This window comes from Ochotona curzoniae, unplaced genomic scaffold, assembly GCF_017591425.1.
Source record: "Ochotona curzoniae isolate NIBS_2020 unplaced genomic scaffold, NIBS_Ocur_1.0 scaffold_3208, whole genome shotgun sequence".
Lineage (NCBI taxonomy): Eukaryota > Metazoa > Chordata > Mammalia > Lagomorpha > Ochotonidae > Ochotona > Ochotona curzoniae.
Genome location: NW_024467106.1, coordinates 1,068,437 through 1,094,199, shown reverse-complemented (window position 1 = coordinate 1,094,199; position 25,763 = coordinate 1,068,437). Strand labels below are relative to the sequence as shown.

Sequence of the window (25,763 nt, the reverse complement as noted above, 5' to 3'; positions counted from 1 at the left end):
AGCGCGCGTGCGCCGGGCAGCGGCCGCTCTCGGGAGCCGAAGGCGCTGGCGCCGCTCCTTCCGAGCTGACTTCTCCCCGGAGGCGTGGGCAGCAGGATCGCGGGTCCTCGCGCCTCCTCCGACGCGTAAAGAGCTGCGCACGGAGCAGGCCGCAGCCGGGACGGACCCCGAGTGCCCAGCAGGGCAGGTGGGCGCGGGCGGGGCCGGGGCGGGGCGAGCCACGTGGCGGGCTACGACTGGGTGAACCTGCGGGCAGGGGGCGGGGAGAAGGAACGGGGGCGTGGTGCAGGCTCACGCTGGGGGCGGGACGGAAGCTTTTCCCGAGGCCAGGAGACGGACACCTGCTGGGGGGCGGGGCAAGCGGACGTGGCGGGGCAGGACTGGGTGAGCGTGCGGGCAGGGGGCGGGGCGCAGGGACGGAGCGCGCTCGGACTGGTTGAGGGTGCGGCGAGGGGCGTGGCGCGCTGACGTCGCCGCCCGACACGTCGGCCGGAGCCGGAGGTGCCAAGATGGCTGCGGCGGCGTCGGCGGCGCCTCGGCCCGTGTCCGGCGCCGGGTGGGCTCCCAGCTGCGGCCGCTGACGGCCGGACGGCCGGACGGGCGGGTGAGCGCGGGCCGAGGGACGCGGGGGAGCGGCCGGCCGGGCCCTGGCCCCGCGCGGGGACGTCGCGCGCACGGCCTGGCACGCGTGTCCGCGGCGGGCGCACAGCCGCGGGCAGGGCCGCCGGGAGCCGCTGCGGGTCAGCCCGGGCAGCAGGTGGGCGGCAGGCCGGCCCTCCGCGGGCTTCGCCGTGCGCCCTGCAGCCCCGGCACCCCGGCAGCCTGCCAGCGCCGGTGCTTCCGGGTGCCTGTCACGGGGCGGGGTTCACGCGTGGTCAGGGCTGGTGGCCAGGAGGACCGGGCGCCTGCGGCGTGCGGGGAGCCGGACCGCACGGCCTCCGTCCACCGCACGGGGCCTCAGCCGTCCCCGCGGCTGGTGGTGCTCCCGTGCAGCGCTGCCCTGCGCGTCCCTGCCCACTGCGCCTGCCCCGGGCTGAGATGCAGCCTTGGTTCCTGGTCCAGCTGGGAAATAATGAGATCTTTGAGGGGAAGAAAGATGTTACGGAGAGAGACATAAGGAGGTGTTCTCTGTCCACTGGTTTATTCCCCAAGTGGCCGCAGTGGCCAGAGCCGATCCCATGCCGTGAGCCAGGAGCTTTTTCCTGGTCTCCCACACGGGCGCAGGGTTCCAAGGCCTTGGGCCGTCCTCGGCTGCTCTCCCAGGCCACAGGCAGGGAGCTGGATGGGAAGTGGAACAGCAGGGACTTGAACCGGTGTCCGTCCAGGCTGCTGATGCTGCAGCGGAGGACCAGCGCACTAAGCCTCCGTTTTCCGTGGTGAGGCAGAGGCAGTGTACTTGGTTCCTACTGTGCTAACTGGTTCAAGAGTGTGGACGCTCAGACCCAGGCTTCTGTCTGCGAGTGAGTGCTAGTTCCTGTCCAGTGAAGCCAGTGCCAAGAACTCAGGCCAGGTCTCCCGCGGGCGTGGTGGGAACCCTGTGTTTGCGTCACCATTGTTGACATCCAGTGCCCGGGGGCGGGGCCAGAGGCAGGCAGAGTGTGCGCCCAGGTGGCCTGCCGCGGAAGCAGGCGCTGTGAGCCCTCACCCTTGGGAGGGGACACGCGGCGGACGGCTTGTTTGCTCTCTGGACCGGGGCAGGGGTAACAGGAGAGCGTGGGCAGCCCAGCAGCAGGAGCAGGTGAGCAGGGCAGGGCAGTGGGCTGGAGACAGAGCCCTGTGGTCCTGGAGCAGGTGCCTCATGGTGTGGCAGCCATAGTCAGCTTGCAGTCCTGTTCCCAGACCCCCAGCCTGTGCCTGTGGCAGACACTGGAGGGCTGAGGGGGAGCAGGCCGAGGGGCAGCCCTGGGCCCAGGGGAGCAGGCGTGGGGAGCAGGCCGGGGGTGGGGCCCTGGGCCAGGGGGTGCAGGCCGAGGGGTGGCCCTGGGCCGGGGAGAGCAGGCTGAGGGGTGGCCCTGGGCTGGGGGGTGCAGGCCTAGGGGTGGCCCTGGGCCGGGGAGAGCAGACTGAGGGGTGGCCCTGGGCCGGGGAGAGCAGACCGAGGGGTGGCCCTGGGCTGGGGGGGTGCAGGCCGAGGGGTGGCCCTGGGCTGGGGGGGTGCAGGCCGAGGGGTGGCCCTGGGCTGGGGGGTGCAGGCCGAGGGGTGGCCCTGGGCCGGGGGGAGCAGACTGGGGGGTGGTCTGTCAGTCTCTCCCTTGGACTTGGGGTGCGTGTTGACGCCCACTGTGATGCCTTTGTTTTCAGGTTTCAGTTCACGTCGAGGGAGTGTGTGTTCCCTCCCACCCACTCCAGGGAGCAGCATCTGCCTGTGGAGGGAGTCATGCAGCCGCCGCCCCAGGCAGTCCCACCCAGTGTGGCTGGCCCTCCTCCGGCGGGGACCCCTCGCGGGCTGCTCTGGGTCAGCAGCCCCTACAGGAAGCGGACTGCTGGTTCGGCCCCGACAGCCCCGCTGCCCGGCCCCCTGCAGCCTGTGACCGATCCATTTGCCTTCAGCAGACAGACACTGCAAGGCCCCCTGCCTGGCAACACCCCCAAGAACAGCCTGCCTGCTTTTCAGGGCCCAGTGCCAACAGGGCTCTCCCAGTGCCCGGGCTTGCCTATGCCCCACGCCAGCACTGGAGACGGCTCCCAGGGACCCTGTGAACCTGCGCCGGGGCCTGCATCGCAGTCCAGAGCCGATGCTGGTCAGCTTGCTAGTGGATCGCCCGCCGTGGTGTTGCCGGGGCCTCTGACGGACAGGGCTGCAGAGGTCGGCCCCGGCCTGCAGCCAGACAGTTGGGCCCCCCCGCATCCACCTCACTACATTCCAGCCGTGACTCCTGACAAGGTTTCCAGCGGCCAGCCGCCTGCCAGCCTGCCTCGGCCTGACCATGAGCTGCGTGCCAGCGTGCCGGTACCCACAGCGGCCCCCTTCCCTCAGCCTCGCCCGCAGGTGCCAGAACAGTGGGGCCCACCGCCCCCAAGCCAGCGGCATTCCACCTACTCCGAAGGCTCATTTCAGAGCGCAGCACCCCAGATCCCCCCTGCACCCCGCCAGCATCTGGGGCCAGGTTTCGACCAGCAGATCTCAGCACCTGCGGCGGGAGATGGAGGGGGCGAGGTGGCCTTCTTGCAGAGCCGCCACCTCGCGTCCAGCCCCTTTGCTCCTGGACAGGCATTCGGGCAGAGCTGCAGGACGGTGAACGCATGGGCCAGCCCAGAGTTGCGGCCACATCCAGGGATGAACAGGGAACCTGTGCCAGGGCCGGCCCTGGGGAGTGCCCTTCTGCAGGAGAATAGCCCCGAAGGCCGTTTGCCGCACGTCGCGGGCTCTGTGGCCAGCTGGGCCCTGCCGGAGGCCGACTCCGCGGCGCGCTCGAGGTTTTTCCAGAGGGGGGAGAGAGAGAACCAGGAGAATCTCCCACCGGAGCCGGCGGAGTCTGCTGGCGCCTCAGACCGCGGTGGTCTGTCCTCCAGCCCGGGCCTGGGCCATCTGCCCCTGCCTGCCCTCGGAGGAGTGGGAGGCACGTACCAAGCCGAGGCCGCGCCACCGCCGTGGGCAGAGACACAGCCGTACCTCCTTCAGCCCGGAGGCGTCCAGCGCGGCGCGGAGGTGGAGGGTGCTGGCGGTGTGTGGGGCAACGCTCGGGTCGCCGAGGGGCCCGGAGCTGGGGGCGCCCGGTACGATGATGAGAACTCAGAGTTTGCTCAGAACCAGGAGGTCCTGCCTCGTGAGCCCCCGGGCCCAGAACCCTGTGTGGGCGACCAGTTCTACGGGTCCGTTCCAGGTTACACCGTCCCCAGGCCCAGCACTGCGGACCTTGCTGGAGCGGGGGGCACGAACCTTGAGGCCCCCGACGCCGTCTCCCCCACTGTGTGCCCTGACGGCGTGCCTGGTGGCTACTGTGCCCAGGGCCCCAGGAGGCTGTCCGGTCCAGCCAGGCCGCAGGAGCCGGTCGGCACCTTCATCCAGCAGGAGGTCGGGAAGCCCGAGGACGACCGCCCGGGGAGTTTCTTTAAGCAGATTGATTGCTCTCCTGTCGGGGGAGAGGTGGAGGACGTGGGTCCCGGGAGCCGCGGCTACGCCCCCAGCCGGTCTCAGCCCTCGACTCCCAGCCCCCCTAAACCTGTGGGCGTGTTCCAGACGAGCGCCAACAGCTCTTTTGAGCCGGTCAAGTCCCACTTAAGACCAGTTGAGGCGGATCGTGCCAGCATGGCGGGTGAAGTGAGAGAGTCCCAAAGCCGGCTGCAGCGCGTGCTGCCCGACGCCTCCCCTGGGAACCTGGAACAGCCGCCAGACAACATGGAGACGCTCTGCCCGCCTCTAGGCACCCCTGTGGAAGCCGGGCATGGGCACCCACATCCAGGGGCTGAGAAGAGGCCCTCGGCTAGGGTGCAGGGCATCGTGAAGTGTGAGAGCCCAGTGACCACGCTGTGGGCCCAGAGTGAGCTTCCGGACTTTAGTGGAAGTGTCCTGCTGGCGCCCGCCGCCCCCGCCGTGTCCGTGCCCGCACGGCCTCAGCCACCTGCGGTCATGCAGCCCCCAGAGGAGGGGCCGCCAGAGGTGCAGTCCCGGCCACAGCTGAGCCGAGACGGCCTGGGTGCCTCGGGGAACCTGGAGAACCCTCCCGAGCTGGGGGCCGAGGAGGTGCTTGTGCGGGCAGGCTCTGCCTATGCCAGCCTGCTGTCTTGGCTGCCCACGGAGTCCCTGCAGAATCAGCCTGTCTTGATCGCCCAACCCGATCAGAGCCATGACTTGGCTCAGCCCCTTAATTTTTCTGTGTCCTCGTCAGGCCCCCGTGACAAGAGCCAGGGCTGGGGGGATGCTGCGGCAGGAGAGACATCAGTGCCTGGCAGGGACTCCGGGGACAGTACATCTGGGCGCGGGGTCCCAGCTGGCTCTGCCGCCAGCCCGGCCCGGGGTCCCCAAGGCCCTGCTGCTCCTGAGGTGCCCTCCAGCCAGCCCGTTGCTTCGCTGGCTCAGCTGCCATCCCACCCGGCTCCCAGGAACGTGGCCCCAGAAAGCCGCAAGAGTGACCGTGCAGGCAGTGTCTCCTCCGAGCCCGGCGGGGCAGGCGGCACCTCGGGGCCTGAGAACAGTAAGGCAAGTCGCTGTCGGCGCCCGGAGGGGCAGAGGCCTGGGCTTCCCGCCCGGTGGGGCTGCCGAGTGGACAGGCCGCCCGGTGCAGAGAGCCCAACTGCTTAGCCCCCGCAGGCCAGTCGGCCTGGCCAGCTCGGGCCTGGGGTATGTGACCCGGCTGTTTGCATTGACAGGTGGCGACAGAGCAGCCTGGCTTAGAAGGAGCCCAGCAAACCCCAGCCGCCCCCCAGCAGCAGACCTCCATGCCACATGCACCCACAGCAGCGTTCTCTGAGGGCCTGCCTGCCCAGGCACAGTCCCAGCAGGTGCCACCGGCCAGTCCCGCTCCAGCTGACGCGGGCCCACAGTTACTACCACGGCCACCTCCGTCTTCCAGCGCCTCGGCGCTGCCTGCTGGCTCGAGTCAGGCAGCCGTGCGGGCGGAGCAGCCGTGGCTGCACCCCAGTACGTTTGGCCCACCGCCTCAGGTTCTGGCCCCTTACTACTATTACAGGCCCTTGTACGAGGCCTACCCGCCGCCGTACGCCTCGCCCTACGCGGCAGACCCTGGCCCTGCTGCCCTCTATTACCAGGTATGGTGGAACTGGAGGGCGGGGTGCCCACAGGGTGGTGCCCGGGGTAAGGGTGCTCGTGTTGCCTCAGCTGAACTCAAAAGTGCTCCCCAATCCCTCTGCCGGGCCTCGTGAGCGCAGCTCTGCCGTGCCCAGTAGGTCCTGCGTGGGTGTCTTAACTGGCCATCCTGGCCAGGTAACAGGAGAGGCCCTTGGCTGCTGTTGGGGGCTGCCTGGAGGTGCGGATCAGAGCAGGCAGGAAGCCTGGTCACCCCCTCATGTGGGCCTGGTCCCTGAAAGCTGTCCTCCGACACACTGGTGCCTGGGCCTGTCTTGGGGTGGGCTGCCTGCCCTGGGCGTGGCCTCCTCGGTGCCCATCTGTTGTGCTTGTAGCTGGCCCCTGCTCTCAGTCGGACTGACACTGCCGCGTCCCTCCTGCAGGACATGTACGGGTACGAGCCTCGTTACAGGCCCTACGACAGCGCAGCATCTGCGTACGCCGAGGCCTACCGCTACGCGGAGCCCGAGAGACCCAGCTCGCGAGCAAGTCACTGCTCAGACCGGCCTGCTGCCAGGTGCGAGCCCCTCCCACCACTGCCTCCCTCTGCCCTGCTTGATGGCCGTGTGGCCAGCTGCAGCAGTTACCCAGTGCCAGGGACGGTGCTGGACCTGGAAGAATCGCACCAGTTGAACCCCCGTAGTGCCTGGTGTTGGTTGTGGAGTTGCGAGGTACGGCGCGCACTAGCCTTTGCCGAGTGAGGAGTCAGGGCTAACGGAGCACGGAGAAGCCAGCCTTCATGTGTCGGTGGCTGAGGGAGGCTCATCCCTGGCTCTGGCCGTTTGTTGACAGGAGAGTTTGACCAGGGTCCCAGGAGCGTGGGCCTGGGGGTGCTCAGGTCTTGGACCTGTGTGGTGGCCCTGAGCTGAAGGCCTGCGAGCTGGCCAGGCTGAGGGCACCTCCACTGGCTCTGAGCCACACTTGGTCCCTTGAGGCCAGAAGCTTGGAGCGCTCTGGCCTTGGAGCACAGGGAGACGAGCCGTGCTCAGCCTCCATGCCAGCTGTCCCTGCCGCCGGCTCCGGCCGTGGGATGTGGCAGAGAGGCCGGTGGAATCTTCGGGGCTGCCGTCCCCACTGTCCCCTCCATCCCCGCCGTCCAGGGTTTGGGCAGAGGCTTTGTCCTAGGCCACCTGCTGTGCACCTGCACAGCACTTGGAATTGACAGCCCGCAGGCCTTCCTCCCTCGGGACTGCTGGCGGGACTTTTCCCGCAGGGATTGTGGGTGCGGGGCTGTGAACGTCTTCGGCAAACCTCAGCATGTCGCAGGCGCGCCCGGGCAGGGCCAGGCGTGCGTCATGGCCATGGCCAAGCAGCAGGTGGCTGGGTGGGCCCTCGGCTGCCTTGGTGGCAGCCCTGCCTGGCTTCCAACAGCCAGACTGACCCGTAAGCTGCGCTGCAGGGGTGTGAGTGAAGTCGTGTCCTGGAAATCCAGTCTTACGTGGAGTGTGGCTAAGAGGGAACACGGCTGATAGAAAGCGTTCTTTGTTTGAGCTTTGTTTTGTTTGTTTGGAAGGCAGCGTTAAGAGAGATCTTCCGTATGCTGGTTTATTGCACTGCAGTTGGGGCTGGGCCAAGTGGAGCAGGAGCTTCTGGCCTCCCACGTGACCCAGGGGCCCAAGCTCTCAGTCAGCTGCTTTCCCTAAAGTGGAGCAGCTAGGACTTGAACTGGTGCCCGTATGGGATGCTGGCACGCTAGCTGGCAGCGGAGCCTGCTTCACCACAGCACTGGCCCCTGGATGCTATCAACTGCTTTCTTGAGAGTACTAAATGGTCTTAGGGTTGACTGTTCTCTTGCTTTTTCAGTTAGAGCCGGGGTGAGGCCTGGGTTGTTAGGTGCCTAGGAGAGGGACAGGGGCCCAGCTGGCCAGCCCTCCAGATGGGGACGCCCGTGCCAGGAGACACAGCAGCGTGTCAGTGCAGAGGGCGTGAGCTGCTCAGCTTAAGGGCCTGTGTGTGGCCGGCAGTGGAGACCTCACACCTGCACCGAGGACGTGCGCTCGTGGCTGGCTTCTGACACGAACCTCCTGCTTGCGCATGCTGGGAGTGAGCGGTGGCACTTCGTCTCCGGCAGGGGCGGGGCGGGTCTTCACATCCACGCTGCGTGGTACGCACTGCCTGTGCGGAGCTCACGTTCCCAGGATGCAGCATGGCGTGCGTGAGTGGCCTCCGTGGAGCTGGCCGTGTGGTGGCAGGCCTGCCCTCAGACACAGCGTGAGGTGCATGCCTGGTGTGTTTCAGGCCGAGCTACCCGGAAGCTTACTTGGACGCCAAGAGCGGCTGGAGCAGCCAGACTGACTACTACGGCCAGTACTACTCGGGCCAGTATGACTACGGAGGTAACGGCGCGGCGCCGGGCTGCGCGTGCTGGCTCGGGCACTGCCACGGGGCTGCTCAACAAAACACCCTCCTGGTGTTCTGCAGGAGCCGGCGTAGTGGAGGGTGCTTGGTGCTGTGCTGGGCGTATGGGTTGTCACTAAGGGGGTACGTGTTAGTCCTGTGGATCTGTTCCCCTGTCGGCACATTTCTCGGGTTTTCCAGCAGAGCACAGTGGCCAGTAGTTCGCGTGCTCATGTCCACTTGTGACGGCTTATGTGTGAGCTGGCTGAAGTGACAGGCTGCCTGCTTGGTCATGCCAGCCCTGCTTCCGCTGGTCCTGCGCCCAGTGGCTGATCCAGCATGCGGCTGCCATGGCCGGTGAAGGACAGAGACCACCCCGCGGTGGCAGAGCATCCACAGAGCACAGGGAGCTGAGGCCAGCCGCCCTTGCCCTCATGGCCCTGCTGGTCGCTTGTGCCCTCAGACCCTTCTGGTCCTGGCAGGGTAGCCCCACTGTCTCCCTGCCGCAGGGCTGCTTTCCCATTAAGCATTGGCACCTGTTAGCAGTGGGCAGGCGGCAGGGGACGCTGCTAGCTCAACCCAGCCCTCGGAGCACCTGGGCGGTGGCCCAGTGGTGGCAGCTTTGAATGGTAAGGGCCCCTTCTGAGCTGACGTTTTCCGCGGAGGTCATTGAAAGCCTCTGGTCACAGTGAGAGGATGTGTTAAGACCGCAGTGCTGGAAGTACCTCTTGGCAGGTAGCAGCCGTGCCCAGAGAGGAGCTTCCTGAGGGTGGCTGGTGGCAGCCTTCCCCTTCAGTCAGAAGCACTTGCCCTGAGAAGCCTGTGCCCGGCCTCCAGCCGTGAGGAGCAGAGTGGGCCTTGAGAAGCTTCTCCCGCAAGTCAGAGCAGGTCCCTGGCCTGAGTGACCCATACTGACCAGGCCCTCCTCGCCCACAGACCGCTGGGAGCGCTACCACTACGGCTCTAGGTTCCGGGACGGCCAGGCCAGCGAGCGGAGGTACTGGCACGACAGCGAGTACGAGCCGTACGGGAAGGAGAGCTCGGCTTACGGCGACAGGTCAGTGCTGGCTCCTGGAGCCTGACGCCCGGGTGCTCACGGCTGCAGGGCGTGCGTGGGCTTCGTGCACATCTCAGCTGTGCGACAGGAGGACGTGCCAGGCCGGCCTGTGACCCTGGCTCCCCTCCCGGCGCGCCCTCCCCGCTCTCCAGGTCTGACAAGTGCGATGACCACTGGAGGTATGACCCCCGCATCACGGGCAGCTTCGACGACGACCCCGAGCCGCCCCGCGATGCCTACGGGGAGGACGCGGACCGGCGCAGCGTGCACAGTGAGCACTCGGCCCGGAGCCTGCGCAGCGTGCGGAGCCTGCAGAGCCGACGCAGCAGCCTCAGCGCCCACTCGCACCAGGTGACGGGAGGCCTGGGCTGGGGGGCTGGGGGCGCGCTCGCTCCCTGCAGGGTCAGCGGTCAGCCTGGCACCGCCGGGACCAACGTCCTCTGTCTGCTTTGTCCAAGAGTCAGGTTTACAGGAACCACATGGTGTCGGCCGATGCCTACGAGGCCCCGGCGCCGGGCTCCTTTCACGGTGGTTACTCGGATGGCGCCTACAGCGGCAACGTCAACAGTGGCCACGGCTTCCCAGACTACGGTTACTCCGCCGACCCCAGCTGGCACCCTGGGGAGCAAGGTGCGTGCCAGCGGGGTGGTGGGCGCTCGGTCCCCGAGGCATCAGGGAGAGTCAGCCTGGCTCCCCTTGCCAGCCTGTCCTGTCCCTGGCCTCAGCTCGGCCCCACATGTTACCACGCTGCTGTACCTAGAAAATGCGTTTTTGGTTTCTTTGCTTCAAGATCTGTGTGTTTACTTGAAAGAATAAGAGAGAGAGAGATTGATCTTCTGTCTGCTGGCTCACCCAGTGGCTGCAAGAACAGGCCACAGCCAGGCACTTCCTCTGGGTCTCCCCATCGGGGCAGAGGCCAACCCTGCCCACTGTGCCGCCATGCCAGCAGCTCCCGTCTGCTGATGGGCTCGTGACCGCCCATGGTGGCCGCCCCGGGGCTCCCTGGCCTGGCACAGCAGAAGTGCTGTGCCCAGATGCTCTGTGGGCCGTGGCCAGGGCTGAGGGGCTGCAGGCAGCAGGGGCTCCCTCAGCAGGCGTGAGGCCTGCTGTCGGTCAGGACGTGTCAGTTACAGCCCTGGCCCTGAGGGCCCAGCACCCCGTGTGGGTTCCTCGGTGAGAAGCCCGCCGGGGGCCAGCTGGGTGTCTCTGTTGGTTGGTTTCCATGCAGTTCTGTCTAGATCCACGACACCCGAGAAGTTCTCGGCGCCTCATCTCTGCGCCAGGTTCGGTCCTGGTGGTCAGCTCCTTCGAGTGGTTCCAAACATGCCCTCGGACGGGCAGCCAGCGCTGGTGGAGATCCACAGCATGGAGGTGAGGCCCCACGCGTGGACTGGCCGCCACGAGCGGTGAACTGGGCCGCCGGGCCAGCCCTGCGCTTCCGGCCTTGAGCTTCCTGGAAGTCAAGATTGGAAGCGTTTGCTCTGGGTTTAGATTTGGATTTAATGCAGCTGCATTTTTTTCTAAAGATTTATTCATTTTTAAGACCCAGAGGGAGATTTTCTCACCTGCTGGTTCCCTCCCCAGGCGCCTGAGGCAGTGGGCTGCCTTTGTGACAGCCCTGGGCCATCCCCCTGCGGCTGGTGGCCAGATGCCTTTCTCTAGTGAAGAGAAGGTCCTGGCGCACAGGCCGCGCCATGCTGCCCGTGCCGGGGGGCGGGACCTCTGCCCCCGCGCTGCCACAGGCCCCCTGCCCTCTCGTTGCAGATCCTGCTGCAGCACACGGCCGAGCAGGAGGAGCTACGTTTGTTCCCAGGCCCTCTTGGCAAGTATGTGCCCCCGCCACACGGGCCGCGTGCGCACGGCAGGCGCTCACAGGCGCTGAGCTCGGCCCGGCCGCGTGCCTGCTCTTCACTGAGCCTGTGTTCTTTTCCAGAGATGACACCCATAAAGTGGATGTTATTAATTTTGCGCAGAACAAAGCTACAAAGTGTTTGCAGAATGAAAATTTAGTTGACAAAGAATCTGCAGCTCTCCTGTGGGACTTGGTCACCCTGCTGTGCAGACAGAACGGGGTAGGCTCCCTGGGCCTTCAGGCACGCCTGCTTGCTGCACTGTGCTCGGGGGTGCGCAGAGGTCCGGGCTGGGGTCTCGGCAGCCTGGGGGGCCTGCGGCCCGGCCGAGGGCAGACTGGGCTCCATCAGGGCGTTTTGGTTGCTGTACGAGACGCCTGAGGCTGACTCGGCCGCTGGTTACTTAGCCCAGTTGTGGGGGAACCCCAGGCCCAGGCTGGCCTCTGGCAGCCCTGCTGGGCTCCACATGTCGGACGGCAGGCTGGGATCCCGGGCCGGGCTGCCGTGGGCGCTGCTCCCGGGAGGCTGTGGGAGACCACTTCCCGGCCACAGCAAGGGCCTTGCGTGCTCTGCCAGGCGTCACTCAGTGGCCCTTGCTGGGAAGCCCACTCCTGCCTCAGTGTGTCCCGTTCTGCCCATCCCTGTGGACCTTGCAGACCGTGGTGGGAACGGACACTGCAGAGCTGCTGTTACGAGACCACGGGACCGCGTGGCTTCCTGGGAAGTCGCCCAACGAGGCGAACCTGATCGACTTCACGAACGAGGTCGTGGAGCAGGCGGAGGAGGAGCCCGGGGAGGCGCAGCTCTCGTTCCTCACCGACACGCCGACGGCCGCCAGCGCGCTGGACAAGGAGACGGAGCGCTTCCGAGAGCTGCTGCTCTACGGCCGCAAGAAGGTGGGATTCCGGCCCCGGCCCGCCACCCCAGTCACCCTGGCTGCTGGCCCGGCTGTCCCAGAGTGCCCACTTCTGCTGCCCACCCCACTGGGCTCAGGGCCGGGGTCCCCTGTTGCCAGGGCCGTGTCTGCCTGCAAATTGTTGCTCATGCTCTGCTTGTGGGCACCGCTGGGGCAGTGCCAGGAAATGCCAGCCTTGTGCCCCATGGGTGTCCTGCTGTGTGTATGCAGTGTTTCTTCTCTTTATTGTTGGTTTTTGAAAGACTGGCAGAGCCCTGGCGTGGCAGTCTCCTCTTCTTGGGTGTGCCGGCATCCCAGGGGCGGTTCTAACCCCGACAGCCCCGCTTCCCATCCAGCTCCCTGCCTGTGGCCTGGGACAGCAGTCGAGGACGGCCCAAAGCCTTGGGACCCTGCACCCGCGTGGGAGACCTGGAGGAAGCTCCTGGTTTCTGGCTTTGGATCAGCTCAGCCCTGACCAATCACTTGGGAAGTGAATCATTGGTTGGAAGATCTTCCTTTCTGTCTCTCCTCCTCTCTGTATATCTGATTTTCCAATAAACATAAGTAAACCTTTAAAAAAGGAGCTGGCAGGCAGCTGACAACCTCTGGCGATTCTCCAGATGTCTGTAGCTGCTGAGGCCGGGCCAGTCCAGCGCCGGGAGTGTGCAGCCCCCTCTTGGTCTCCCGCACGGGCAGCGGGGCTGCGGCTCCAGCCCAGCAATGTGCTAGGGTGGCAGGTGTTGCGAGTGGCTTGTAGCGCGGAGGCCTGGGGCAGGGGAGCAGCGTGCTGCTGGCTGGCCCGCGGCCCTGATGGCCTGTGGGCTGCGTGCCACCCCCCCGCCACACACACCCCATCGCTGGCGTCCTTTGCAGGATGCGTTAGAGTCTGCAATGAAAAACGGCCTGTGGGGGCACGCGCTGTTGCTTGCGAGCAAGATGGACAGCCGGACACACGCCCGCGTCATGACCAGGTACAGGGCCTCCGCGCGGCCTGGGCAGGGCAGCCCCTGGGCCTCTCCCCTGGGTGCTGCTGGCCTCCGCGTGGCCGGTGCAGAGCAGCCCCTGGGCCCTCCCCTGGGTGCTGCTTGTCTTTCTGGCAGCTTTAGTTCCTCTCTGTAAAACTTCACAGAAGCTCTTCGTCCCCATTTTTTGCAGTTTTTTAAATTGAAAATGTATGTGTTTGAAAGGCAGAATGACACAGAAGGCTTCCAGCCCGACTCGTTCCCTTAACTCCTGCGCCAGCCAGGCTGGGTTGGCTGAGCCCAGGAGCGGGCGCCCCCTCTGGGTCCCCCCCACGGGTGGCAGGGACTGTGGGTGTGGTGGCACCATCTCTTGGACGCATTAGCTGGAGCTGGACGGGAAACTAGCCACGACTCCCACAGGACACTCCTATCTAGGCTGTTGGCACCTCGGGCAGCAGCTCCACCAACTGTCTCACCCGCTGCTAGGTGGAGATGCTTGTTGGACACTTGGACGAGTGGGGTGCTGGGGCCCGCCTCCCTTCTGACTGAGCCAGGTCAACTCTGTGTCTGCGTCTCCCTAGGTTTGCCAACAGCCTGCCCATCAACGACCCTCTGCAGACCATCTATCAGCTCATGTCTGGGCGCATGCCTGCCGCGTCCACGGTGCGGGCTCCGAGGTTTTGCCCTGGCTGGGACCAACTGCACCAGGGGGAGGGGGTCCTGGCTGGGGCGGAGCCTGTGATCCCAGGGGCGGAGCCTGTGATCTGGAGGCGGAGCCTGTGATCTGGAGGCGGAGCCTGTGATCTGGGGCGGAGCCTGTGATCTTGGGGCGGAGCCTGGGCTCTTGAGCAGTGGATCTTGGGCTCAGCCACCGTGGAGTTGAAGTCCTGCGTCCGTGGTGTGCATTGTGGGGTTTCCTCTGGTTGCAGTGCTGTGGAGACGAGAAATGGGGAGACTGGAGACCCCATCTGGCTATGGTTTTGTCCAACTTGAACAACAATGTGGATGTTGAGTCCAGGACGATGGTGACAATGGGCGACACTCTAGGTGGGCCAGGGGCTAAGGGTGGGCGGCTGTCGGTGTGGCTTGCTGATCACCCTGTGTGTCTTTGCTGGTGGCCTCCTGGGTTGCCAGGAGACCTGCCATCGCCAGCGCTGCTCTGTGTCCCCAGCCTCCAAGGGCTTGCTGGACGCCGCGCACTTCTGCTACCTCATGGCCCAGGTGGGATTCGGGGCGTACACGAAGAAAACGGCCAAGTTGGTGCTGATCGGATCCAGTCACAGGTAAGGACTGAGGGAGAGGGGGCCCTCTGCATCCCCCGAACGTGGACACGTTGGCTCGTGGGGCCCCGTGTATGCCCCGTGTGCCGGGCCCTGTCCGTGGCTCCTGACGCGTCATCGCTTTGATCTATCAGAACTTGCTTATTATTTCCTCAACAGTTTGCCGTTTTTCAAGTTTGCCACCAATGAAGCCATTCAGAGGACCGAAGCTTACGAGTATGCCCAGTCCCTGGGCGCCCACGCCTGTACCCTGCCCAGCTTCCAGGTGAGCTCTGCCAGGTCCCTGGGCGCCCATGCCTGTGCCCCGCCCAGCTTCCAGGTGGGCCTTGCCAAGCACCAGGGTAGGTCCTGGGAGTGCCAGCCAGACGCTGTGGATTTGTGAGCAGGTGGCAAGTTTTCTAGGCATTCCTCCCAGGAAGGTGGAACCCATGCTAGTCAGAGCCCGGGCTGCCCTAGACGGCAGGCTGTGCTCTGTCCCCGCTACTGAAGGCCTGCGTGCGTGGTGTCAGGTCCTGGTAGATGGGCATCCTTGGGCCCAGCGTTGGGTGTGCCCATGGCCATGGGGAAGGGGCTGTCTTGGGCTCGGGCAGGCTCTACTACCTGCTGGTTGTTAGGGTGGTGGCATAGCAAGTAAAGCCACCAGCCTGTCATGTGGACAGTCCATTTTGACAGCGGTTCAAGTCCCGGCTGCTCCACTTCTCATCCAGCTCCCTGCTGATAGCCTGAGAACGCAGCAGAGGACGGCCCAGTGCCTGGGCCCCTGTGCCCACGTGAGCACTTGGAATGAGCTCCTAGCTCCAGCCTGGCTCCACATTGGCCACCGGGAAGTGAACCAGCAGACGGAAGAGCTCTCTGTAACCCTGACATTTGACATGTCGAACACAGAGCAAGTTTCATTGGAATTTAGTTCTGTTTTTGTTTTGTTTTGTTTTGCTTTTAGAAAGGTTTATTTCTCCAAATCATAGAATGACCGAGAAAGATTGACACCTGTAGCAGCCTGGGCAGGGCCTGTAGCAGCCTGGGCAGAGCCTGGCTGGAGCCCGAGTCCTCCATGGTCACAGGCCTTGGCTGTCATTTGCTGTCTTCCCCAGGCACATTTGCAGGGAGCTGGGTCAGTGGGTGGGAAGCTGCCAGCCCTCTGGGGGCTCAAGGAGCTGGGTGAGTGGGCGGGTGGGGCCGTCAGGGAGCTGGGTGAGTGTCAGGGAGCTGGGTGAGTGTCAGGGAGCTGGGTGAGTGGGCGGGAAGCTGCGGGTCCTCGGGCTCAAGCCTTCGGGCAGCACGCCCTGGTGTAGCGCCTGCTGGGAACTGTAACGCCGAGGAAGCAGGGATGAAGGCCTCGGCTGAGCGGTGGGCAGCGGACGAGGCATCCCGAGGGACGAGGCGGAAGCCGGACGAGCCGCAGCCCCGCTGTCTGTTGCAGGTGTTCAAGTTCATCTACTCCTGCCGCCTGGCGGAGATGGGGCTCGCCGCCCAGGCCCTGCAGTACTGCGAGGTGATCGCCAGGACCATCCTGCTGCAGCCACACTGGTACTCCCTGGTGCTGGTCAGCCAGCTAGCTCAGGTGTGTCCCAGCATCGTGCCGCGCCCCTCGTGGCCACAGCCCTGCCGACTCCAGGGCCTGGGGCGTCTTCGGGTACCACGCGGCCTCAGAACGGGAGGGGCCTAGTGCTCACGCTAGGCAGTGTGTGTACACAACTGGAAGGATTCGGGCCTTGAGTCAGCCTGCTGTGACACTGACCTTGAGTCAGCTGGCTGCTCCATCGCAAGCCCCAGTGTAGAGCGTGGCCTCTGGAGCCTCGAAGGAGTCCCAGGGACAAGCATGGGGTGCCCACTGGTGCCGCACGTGGCCCTGCAGCCTGCCCCCCCCCCGCCCCGTAGCTCCACCATGGACATTTGGCACATGTAAACTTGTCCAGTTTTTTTTGTGGAGAGTTAGCCTTCGGCAGAAGTGTGAGCAAACAGGAATGGCCCATCCTTACCGGCCTTGGCACATTGCACCATGAGGCCAGATTGCCCCGTGGTCAACCCAGGTGTGTCCCATGGCACCTGGCACTGGCCAGAGCCTGTCTCCTGTGGAGGGCAGCACTGCCCACGGGGCGTGGCCGTCACGGCCGTGGGCCCGCATCTTGGCTCTCTGCAGGTGGCCTCCCAGTTACGGTTCTTCGACCCTCAGCTGAAGGAGAAGCCGGAGGAGGAGCTGTTTGTGGAGCCTCTGTGGCTGGCCCAGCTGCGACAGGTGGAGGGGCAGATGAAGGTACGGCGTGCTGGAGGTGGTCCACGTGCTGGGATCTGAGCAGTGTGCGGGGGCTGCGATTCCCCGGGAAGGGAGGGAGCGGCCTGTGCCCCCTCTTGGCCGATGGCAGGGGCTGCCAGTGTCCTTTCTCCCTTAGGAGGGCACATTGCTGTGGAGCCACGAGAGGGCCGGCCCTCAGCCGTGTCCCAGCACGCCAGGCTCTGGGGGAGAGCCATCCGACAGCCCGGGGTTCAACAACCCCTTGCTGGCACCACCGCCAGTGCCAAGTGCCGAGCACCCAGGCCATGGAGTGCGGCTGCTGCCTTCAGGTGAGACCTGCGCCCGCAGGCTGAGGGAGCCCTGCTCCCCTGGCTTCTCCCTCCCCTTCCTCTCACCAGGCATAGCTGGGGCTCACAGTAGCCCTGGGTACTTGCAGGGCTGGCCCAGGCCTCCCAGGCACCTGCCTGGCTCGCCAAGTGCCCAGCAGCACACTCCAGCCTGGGCCACTGTGCCCGATTCCCCCCCCCCCCCGCCCCAGTATCCAGCACTCTGACCTAGTCGGCTGGGCCTGCGCCCCCACTCGGCTTAACCACCTCCCTGGCCCCCCACCTCCCTGGCCCCCCACCTCTGCTGCCCTCTACCCTAGAAGCATTTGCTCTCGCCTGTCCCCCCCCCCGTGAGGACCCCCCCAGACCCTAACATGCAGATACACCTTGTTTATGGGTTGAGCTGAGTGGATGGTAGGCTGATTAAAGGAAGGATGTGTGTGAGTGGGTGTGGATGGGTGAGTGGGGGTGGGTGAGTGTGGGTGTGGATGGGTGAGTGTGGGTGGGTGAGCGGGGGTGTGGGTGGGTGAGTGGGTGGGTGAGTGGTGGGTGAGTGGGGGTGTGGGTGGGTGAGTGGATGGGTGGGTGTGGGTGGGTGAGTGGTGGGTGAGTGGGGGTGTGGGTGTGGATGGGTGAGTGGGGGTGGGTGAGTGTGGATGGGTGAGTGTGGGTGGGTGAGTGGCGGTGTGGGTGGCCAGGTTGGGGAGTAGATGCGTATGCAGGCTCTGTGTCCACAGCCCGCTGGTGGCCTGCTTCCCGCACTCTGTGGACAGTTGGTAAGGCCACCTGACACACCCAGGACAGGTGACTGGCCGGTGCTAGGCTGCACACCAACTCCGCCCATGGCCGCGGCTGGCCTGACACCTTGCCTGTGTCTCCCTGTGCCCTGCAGCTCCCCAGGTGCTCCCTGACGGCCCGCTGGCCGAACCCGCCAGGGTGCCCATGTTCTCAGTGCTGCCAGCCCCGGGGCTGCTGGAGCCAGGCCCCAGCTATGGATCTCCGGGCTCTGTGCTTGGCTTCCCTGAGCCCCCCAAGCCTGAGCCCACAGCTCCATGCCCAGGACCTGGCATGTCAGGCACCTCAACACTGCAGGAGCCCCGGAACCAGGACCCAGGTGGGTGCTGGGGTGCTGTCCTGGGGGCTGTGGTGCACAGGGAGGGGAACCCCCAAAGCAAGTTCTGGAAACCAGACATCGGGGGGCAGTCCGACCGGGTGTGGGGTGCCCTCGGCTGTGCACAGCCTCTTGCTCCACACATGTTCCTGTGAGCTGTGTCCACACGGCAGCTCGGCCTGGTGCCCGGCCTACTGCCTGGCTGTCAAACCGGACCGGGCTTCCCCTGCTCGGGGTCTGCAGAGGGCGCTGTGCCTCACACCTCTCTTCCAGGGGTTCTGCCGCTGCAGGGCTCAGCTGCTGGAGACGCGCTGGCCGAGCACCCCGAGGAGGAGTTCGCCGAGAACGTCCCGGGCCTGGTACCGTCTCCTTTTCACGTTGTGTTCTCTGTAAAGCTGCATGAGTAGATTTTTAAAAAAATATTCATTTATTTTCATCGAAAGGCAGTTGTCCTGAAGGGCAGCAGCAGCCGGGCATTGCCCGTTCTGAGCTGGAGCGGGGGCTGGATCAGAAGTGGAGCAGCTGGGACTTGAACCAGTGCCCTCGTGGGAGGTGGTGGCTCTGAGCAGATCCTCCCACTGTGAGAGTGGGCTTTCAGAGAAAGTTTCTGAGGTTGCTTGAGCCTGGCTGCTGTAGAGGGCAGCATGGGGGCTCCCCTGCTGCACCCGTTTCTGCAAGGACCCCATTTCCCCGGGGTTCCTGAACGCGGTCTGAGGTGTCGGCCCCTGCTGCCGCGGCCCCAGCCGGGTGGACAGGAGGCGGGCTTCATGGAGTGCTGGCTCGGAGCCTGCGAGCTGTGCTCTGCTGGGGACGCTGTTCTGATCAGCGGGGGCTTTGCTGTGAAAAGGCGCTGTCCCACCCAGGGTCAGCGTGCCCATGCCCACGGAGGCTTGTCCTGCTCCCGGCCAGTGGCAGTTGCCACGTGCCAGAGCTCCCGTGGGAGCAGCCTGGGGCTGCCTGCTGTGGGCCAGCTCTTCTAAACAGGACCCAGGAGGCTGCCCAGCTGCCCCCAGGTAGGGGCCGCCTCACCCACGCTGCCAGGACCCTCTGCACACCCAGGCCCCTGGGTGGGCCCAGCTGCCCCCTCTGGCTTCCCGGGGAGCCCCAGCTGAGCCGGCTCCTGTTGCCTTCAACAGAGCTCCCCGAGATCCGTGACAGACGGAGAGACCCCCGGGAGCTGGGACCGTGCTGACGTGGCGTCCACGCAGCCGCCCTCTCCTGTGCCCGTGGTCAAGAAGGCCAAAGAGGAAAAGAAGGTGAAGGCTCCCATCTCCCCGTGGGGACTGGTGTGACCGTGGGGGACAGCCCCATGAGGCTCAGGACACGCTGAGCAGGCTGCAGTGGCATTGTGGTGGAAGGGCAGACATGCCTTCCTCCTGCCCAGGGTACACAGAGGCCCGTGCCACCATGGCTGGCATTTCTCTAGACTCCGAGGCCAGGTGGCCCTCCTCCATGTGGCCAGCTGCCTCCTCGGGCCCCTGGCCCTGCACCCCCACTCTGCTGGCTGCTCTGGGGGCACTGTGGGTTCCTGTGGCCCTCGGGTACTGGGTCCCCACGTCCTCAGGAGGCCCGCGGTGTTCTGTCTAGAGTGAGTCGTGGTTCTCGCGCTGGCTACCTGGGAAGAGAAGGGTGGAAGCCTACCTGCCAGATGACAAGAACAAGTCGGTAAGCGCTGGGGGCAGGAGGGGGCGGAGGGGCTGGCACTGTGGGGCTGGAGGGGGCGGAGGGGCTGGCACTGTGGGGCTGGAGGGGGCGGAGGGGCTGGCACTGTGGGGCTGGAGGGGGCGGAGGGGCTGGCACTGTGGGGCTGGAGGGGGCGGAGGGGCTGGCACTGTGGGGCTGGAGGGGGCGGAGGGGCTGGCACTGTGGGGCTGCCCCTGCCAGATTTCTAGTTACCAACCTCGGTGCACTGATGCTTTCCATTGCTTTTTAAAAATTTGACAGATTGTTTGGGATGAAAAGAAAAACCAGTGGGTGAATCTAAACGAGCCAGAAGAGGAGGTAAGCTGTGTGCGTGGGGCCGGGCCCTGTGCTGCCGCCTGGCAGTCTGCTGCAGGCCCTGCCGTCCGGGCCGGGTCTCTGAGTGACCTGTCCATCCGCAGAAGAAGGCCCCGCCCCCGCCGCCCACGGCCTTCCCCAGGGCTCCGCCAGCAGCCCCCGCAGCCTCTGTGAACGTGTTTTCTAGAAAAGCAGGTAACAGCCTCCCCCTGCCCAGGCTGTGCAGGTGGTCTGTGGTCCCGGAGGGTCAGGGTGCAGGCCAGGGAGCCTGCTGGCACCAAGCTGTGCCTGGGCAGAGGTGCAGCCGCAGCTCTGGTTGCTGTGCTCGGCTTGGGTATGTCCCAGCTGGGGGTGAACACCTGCCTCGGGCTGTGGGTGTCACCCTGAGCCCCCCACGCCCTCCTGTAGGTGGAACCCGAGCCCGCTACGTGGACATCCTCAACCCTGGCGGGGCCCAGCGGCGGGAACCAGCTCCGGCTCCCGCCGACTTCTTCGCCCCGCTTGCGCCACTCCCGATTCCTGCTAACCTGTTTGTACCAAATCCAGGTATGCGGGGCCAGCGCGGCTGTGTTAGCCATTGCACCTCTTTGAGGCTGCAAGGTGGCTAAGGGATAGGAGGATCTCTGCTGGGCTATTGGGCTGCCATGGTGACCCCTGCTTCCCACTCTAGATGCAGAAGAAGCACAGCCTGTGGATGGGGCTGGCAGGGAGGGCCAGGCACCAGCCGAGCACCTGAGCAACCCAGAGCCTGCTCTGTCACCCAAGGTAGGTGGGGCAGCAGGATGCCCCTGCTGAGCGTTCCCGCCCCTGCCCCCCGGCCTGGCCACACAGTGTCCCATGTGCATCCCCGTAACCTGACAGCAGATGCGTTGGGAGACAGTGGGGGGAGTGGGAGAGGCTGTGTCGGGTGGGGGCTGCATGGGGAAGCTGAGAGGGCTCTGCTGGGGTCAGGATGGGAGAGTTCCTGCATACTGAAGCACAGAGGGGTGCCACGGGATCATGGTGAGGTACCACAGTGCGCGTCGTCATGGTGACAGCATGGTAACATGCCACGGTGAGCATCATGCTGACAGCATGGTAACATGCCACGGTGCGTCCTCATGCTGACAGCATGGTAACATGCCACGGTGCGTCCTCATGCTGACAGCATGGTAACATGCCACGGTGCGTCGTCATGGTGACAGCATGGTAACATGCCACGGTGCGTCCTCATGCTGACAGCATGGTAACATGCCACGGTGCGTCCTCATGCTGACAGCATGGTAACGTGCCACGGTGTGTAGTCATGGTGACAGCATGGTAACATGCCACGGTGTGTAGTCATGGTGACAGCATGGTAACGTGCCACGGTGCGTCCTCATGCTGACAGCATGGTAACGTGCCACGGTGCGTCGTCATGGTGACAGCATGGTAACGTGCCACGGTGCGTCGTCATGGTGACAGCATGGTAACGTGCCACGGTGCGTCGTCATGGTGACAGCATGGTAACGTGCCACGGTGCGTCGTCATGGTGACAGCATGGTAACGTGCCACGGTGCGTCGTCATGGTGACAGCATGGTAACGTGCCACGGTGCGTCGTCATGGTGACAGCATGGTAACGTGCCACGGTGCGTCGTCATGGTGACAGCATGGTAACGTGCCACGGTGCGTCCTCATGCTGACAGCATGGTAACGTGCCACGGTGCGTCCTCATGCTGACAGCATGGTAACGTGCCATGGTGCATCGTCATGGTGACAGCATGGTACTGTGCCACGGTGCACGTCATGATGCACTGTGGTGGGGTGCCACGGTGAAAATGTGAAAATGAAGTGGAAAAGGCTTCCACACTCACCCACTCACCACGTGCGCCTGTCTGTCTGAAGGACTGTGGCGTGTCCCTCTGAGCGCAAGGACGCCTGGCTGTGCTGACCGCTGGCCCTGCAGTGTTGGCGTCCGGTAGCACGTGCACCTCCACAGCCTGTAACAGGCCTGGGGGTCTTCGCATCAGCCCGAGCATGGTGCTGTAGAGGCCGAGTACAACGGGGTGCTGGGTCTGGGTGTGAGCACCTTACTGCGCTGGCGTGAATGGACTCTGCCCCGGAGGTGGAGCCGGTGGCCAGAGGCAGACCTGGTGCCCGGGGGCGGAGCCGGCAGCTGGCTTGCTTCCCTTGCAGGCGTCTGGTGGTGTGCTGCCCCCTGGGCCTGACGTCCCCCTTTCCAGACCAGACGGCTTGCAGGGAGGAGAGGTGAGGGGTGCCTGACCACGCGCGTCCCAAGATGACGTCCATGATGGCCACGCGGATGGTGGGAGGAGGGGGTGGGGCTGAATTGCCTGCAAAGGGTTAAGTCCCAGGCGATGCCCCCAGTGGGCACATGAGGAAGCAGCTGGCAGCGTCTCTGGGCGGGGCCCTCCAGCCCACAGGATCAGCTCCAGCCAGTCTCCAGGTTGTTGAAGGGAGATAGGCTTGGCCGAAGGGCTGGGCAGACCCCCAGGCAGCTGGCACGGGCGGCTGTTTCTTGGTGGACACTTTGCCGTCGGGTCGGGTTGGTTCCAGCGCAGCAGCTCCGTGCAGAGCCGGCAGGCCCGGCCATGTGGTGTGCTGTTGCGGAGCGTTGAGGCTGCAGTGCAGTGAGCGCATTACCACTGCAAGTCAGGCCCTTGGGGCTGGGAGTCCCCATGACACGTGTTGCCCTTGCTTGCCCCGGCTGGCGGTGGAGTCCCTCGTGCACAGAGCCCCCTGGCTGGACACGGGCTCCCGACTTCCTTGTCCCACCTGCTGCTGCTCCTCTGTGGGTTTCTCCTGGGGGCCCTGGTATGACCACCCCACCCTGCCCTGGGTCAGGGGCGGGCAGGGGCACAGCGCCCGGGTGAGGCTTCAGCACCGGCTCTGCTCAGCAGGTCACGTCTGGCTGGTGAAAGCCCTGGAGATGGGACGTTGCCTGAGTGCCAGGCACGCTGGCTCCTTGCATGCCAGGGGCTTCAGGCCCATGAGCCTGTACGCTGCTGTGGGTACCTGGGGGACAGCACCCACAGTGTACCATGTGCGCACGGTCTGGAAGGACCCACAGCTCAGTGGTCCAGCCTCTTGACCGGCTCCTCTGTCGCAGGCCCCTGCAGACCCCGGAGCTCCTGTGCCCTTGTACAGCCCTGCACGCTTGGCTCCGGTGAGTGGCCCCGCCCCGTGTCTGCTGCTCCCGGTCGCCGAGGGGGTCCGGGAGTCACAGCGGCGGACAGACCCTGGGTTATCATGAGCTTCATCCGCGCTGCAGGCGCTGCCCACCGTTGGGGCTGCTCCTGGGTGGCCTGCGCACAGCTCCACATTGCTGCCCGCGTCTCTGAGCGTGCAGTGGGCTTAGTTTATTTGAGAAGTGGTTTGTTTATCTGAAAGAGTTAGAGAGTGACAGATCTGCCATCCTCTGGTTCACTCCCCAAATGGCTCTGACAGCCAGAACTGGGTCGGGGAAGCCAGGAACCAGCAGCTTCTGGTCTCCCGTGTGCGTGCAGGAGCCCGGGAACTTGGGCCATCCTCTGCCACCTTCCCTGGCCATCAGCAGGGAGCAGGCAGGGTTGGTACTGATGCCACATGGGACCCTGGCGCTGCAGGCAGTGAGTTGGCCCCTGTGCCACACTGTGGGTGCCTCGGGTGCCCGGGCTGAGTCCTGTCTTATCTGTCATCCTTGGTGCCCAGCGCCCTGTCCCGAGGTGGAGCCTGGTTCTGGGGTCCCCTGTGGCTGCCTTCACTTCCCTTGGGGACCCCACTGCTGTGGTCTCTGTGAACACGCAAGTGGGGAGGCAGAGCCTGGGTTCCACTTACCAGGCTCAAATTTGGGGTTCAGAGCCAGATCTTCACACAAAATGAAGTTCAGCTCCAAGCAGGCTCTATCAGGGGAGCCCCAGGCCGGGCGCTGCGGGCACTGCAGGCCACATTATCGGGAGAGCTCCCGGGCCGGGCTCGGCGGGCCAGTGCAGACGGCGGGCCAGGGGAGCAAACGGGAGGGGTCGCTTTGACCAGGGGGAGTGTAAGAAGCGGGTGCGGCTGGGGAGACAGGACTGCACAGTGCTGAGGAGTGCTGTGGGTCCTTCTGGGCCTGTGTCAATCCACACCACTGCTCAGCTGAGGAGCGGGCTGCATTCCGGTCCGCTATACCAGCCACCTCCCTGGGCCTCCTCTTGGGCCAGCCTCACCCACCCTGGCTGGACCTTCCTCCACTGACCCAGCTGGCACCCTAGGGAGGCTGTCTCTGTGCCTGGAGACTGGAGCCTGCCCACAGCTGGAGGCCGTCATTCCACCCCAAAGGCTCCTGCCAGGTCTGATCCACTCCTTGAGCCCCTGTGCCTCAGCCCGGGGAATGTTGTGGAACCTGGGTTTCCCCCAGCTGCTTTTGCCCTACCAGTCTCTAGGGGTCTGAGGGACATCTGGCATTCGGCTGCCCTCGCCTACCATGGTGGATTGGTCCCATGTACCCAGCGGCAGCAGTCCCCAGGAGCACTGTCCCAGGGAGCACTGTCCCCACCCCCAGGAGCACTGTGCCCCTCAGAGCACTGTCCCCCCCCCCCCAGGAGCACTGTCCCCCTCAGAGCACTGTCCCCCCAGGAGCACTGTCCCCCCAGGAGCACTGTCCCCCCAGGAGCACTGTCCCCCCCCCCCCAGGAGCACTGTCCCCCTCAGAGCACTGTCCCCCCAGGAGCACTGTCCCCCCCCCCAGGAGCACTGTCCCCCTCAGAGCACTGTCCCCCCAGGAGCACTGTCCCCCCCAGGAGCACTGTCCCCCCCCCAGGAGCACTGCCTGTGGTTTGATGCACGGTAGGCTGGGCCTGCCCTGCTCAGTCTCAGCAGCCCAGTGCCATGTGGCACCTGCTGCTGGCGCTGGGCTGAACGCTGGTCGGTTGGTAGTTCCCGGGGTAGGCTTTGTGCCAAGTTGCTGGTCCTTCTGCAAGCACTCAGGGGCCGGGGCGGCTTGTCCCAGGGCGGAGACGGGACCCTGCGCCCACTGTGTTTCAGGCCCCTGCCGTCTCCGGGAGCACGAGGCTGGGGCGGATCGGCCAGAGGAGATATGCCCCTTTGAACTAGCCTCGTCCCCGCTGGTGCCAGGATGCCGCATCTGCCCACGCGAGCTCATGGATACGGTGGCCCACCCCACACCCGTCAGCGAGACCAAGCGCTGCTGTGAAGCGTGACTGCCGTGAGGTGCCCGTGGTGGGCCGAGCTGGGCACCTGCCCACAGACTGAAGGGCTCCTCATGCGGCGAAGAGGGGAGGGCCGGCTGCCCTCAGCTCTCGTGTGGGGGACTGTGCACCCCAGCTGGCCTGCGTGGTCCCCGCAGGGGTGCCGAGGGCTGCTCCAGGGCCCTGGGCCTCCCACGTGGCCTGTGCCACTGGCCAGCAGAGCTGCTGATGGCTGGACAGGAGTGGGCCCCTTTGTCACGGCTCTGGAAGCTGCGTCCCCCAAGTCCTCCCCCACCTGGGGACTCCAGCAGCTCCACTGCCCCCAGACTCAGCTTTAAGGCTCCCTTGACTGTTGCACTGTGGCTGTCCCTCTAAGGGACCGTGGGGAGGGGTGGCAGTGCCTCGGCCCTGGGGGAGACTGTGCAGGCATGCCCTCCGGAGAGCCCTGCTCCACGCGTGTTCTGCACCTGTGCTTGCCCGGGGCCATGTGTTCTGGGCAGCGGCTGCCCTTGGGGTGCCCTCCTGGGGCGCTGGCCCCTCACCCGCCCACCCTCTCCCTGGCCACAATCAATGGAAGAGGCTTCGCCTCCCCAGGGGAGCTGCTATTTTTTTCCTAAATGAAACCGTTTCACTGCAAATTGTTAAATAAAATATTTTGCGCTCTTGAGTGCCTCTGCCTTGGTTTCCTTCGTCCTCTGTCGCGAGCCTGCGGGGTGCCCGTCCGCACGGGGTCGTCGCGGTCCTCCGGCCGCCAGGGGCGCTGTGGGCGCGGGGCGGAGACGCGGCGAGGCCCGGGCGGCCGGCCGGAGGTGCGCGGGCT

At 65.4% G+C, this 25,763-nt stretch overlaps 1 protein-coding gene across 1 annotated transcript; it reads left to right on the top strand.

Moving 5' to 3' along the window:
- The first annotated feature begins 513 nt into the window (after window positions 1-513).
- On the top strand, window positions 514-25,608 carry SEC16A (SEC16 homolog A, endoplasmic reticulum export factor). Its single transcript, XM_041004565.1, is given in 31 exon segments — window positions 514-604; window positions 2,302-5,318; window positions 5,321-5,709; window positions 6,130-6,263; window positions 7,985-8,082; window positions 9,020-9,140; window positions 9,293-9,491; window positions 9,599-9,770; window positions 10,369-10,511; window positions 10,905-10,966; window positions 11,074-11,212; window positions 11,647-11,886; window positions 12,759-12,856; window positions 13,429-13,510; window positions 13,777-13,894; window positions 14,019-14,130; window positions 14,287-14,392; window positions 15,548-15,688; window positions 16,268-16,381; window positions 16,518-16,689; window positions 17,579-17,800; window positions 18,071-18,156; window positions 18,934-19,053; window positions 19,385-19,462; window positions 19,742-19,798; window positions 19,900-19,990; window positions 20,204-20,341; window positions 20,466-20,560; window positions 21,951-22,022; window positions 22,885-22,941; window positions 24,780-25,608. Coding segments are annotated over 30 exon segments (6,666 nt in total). The 5' UTR covers window positions 514-604; window positions 2,302-2,377; the 3' UTR covers window positions 24,849-25,608.
- Window positions 25,609-25,763: the final 155 nt, after the last annotated feature.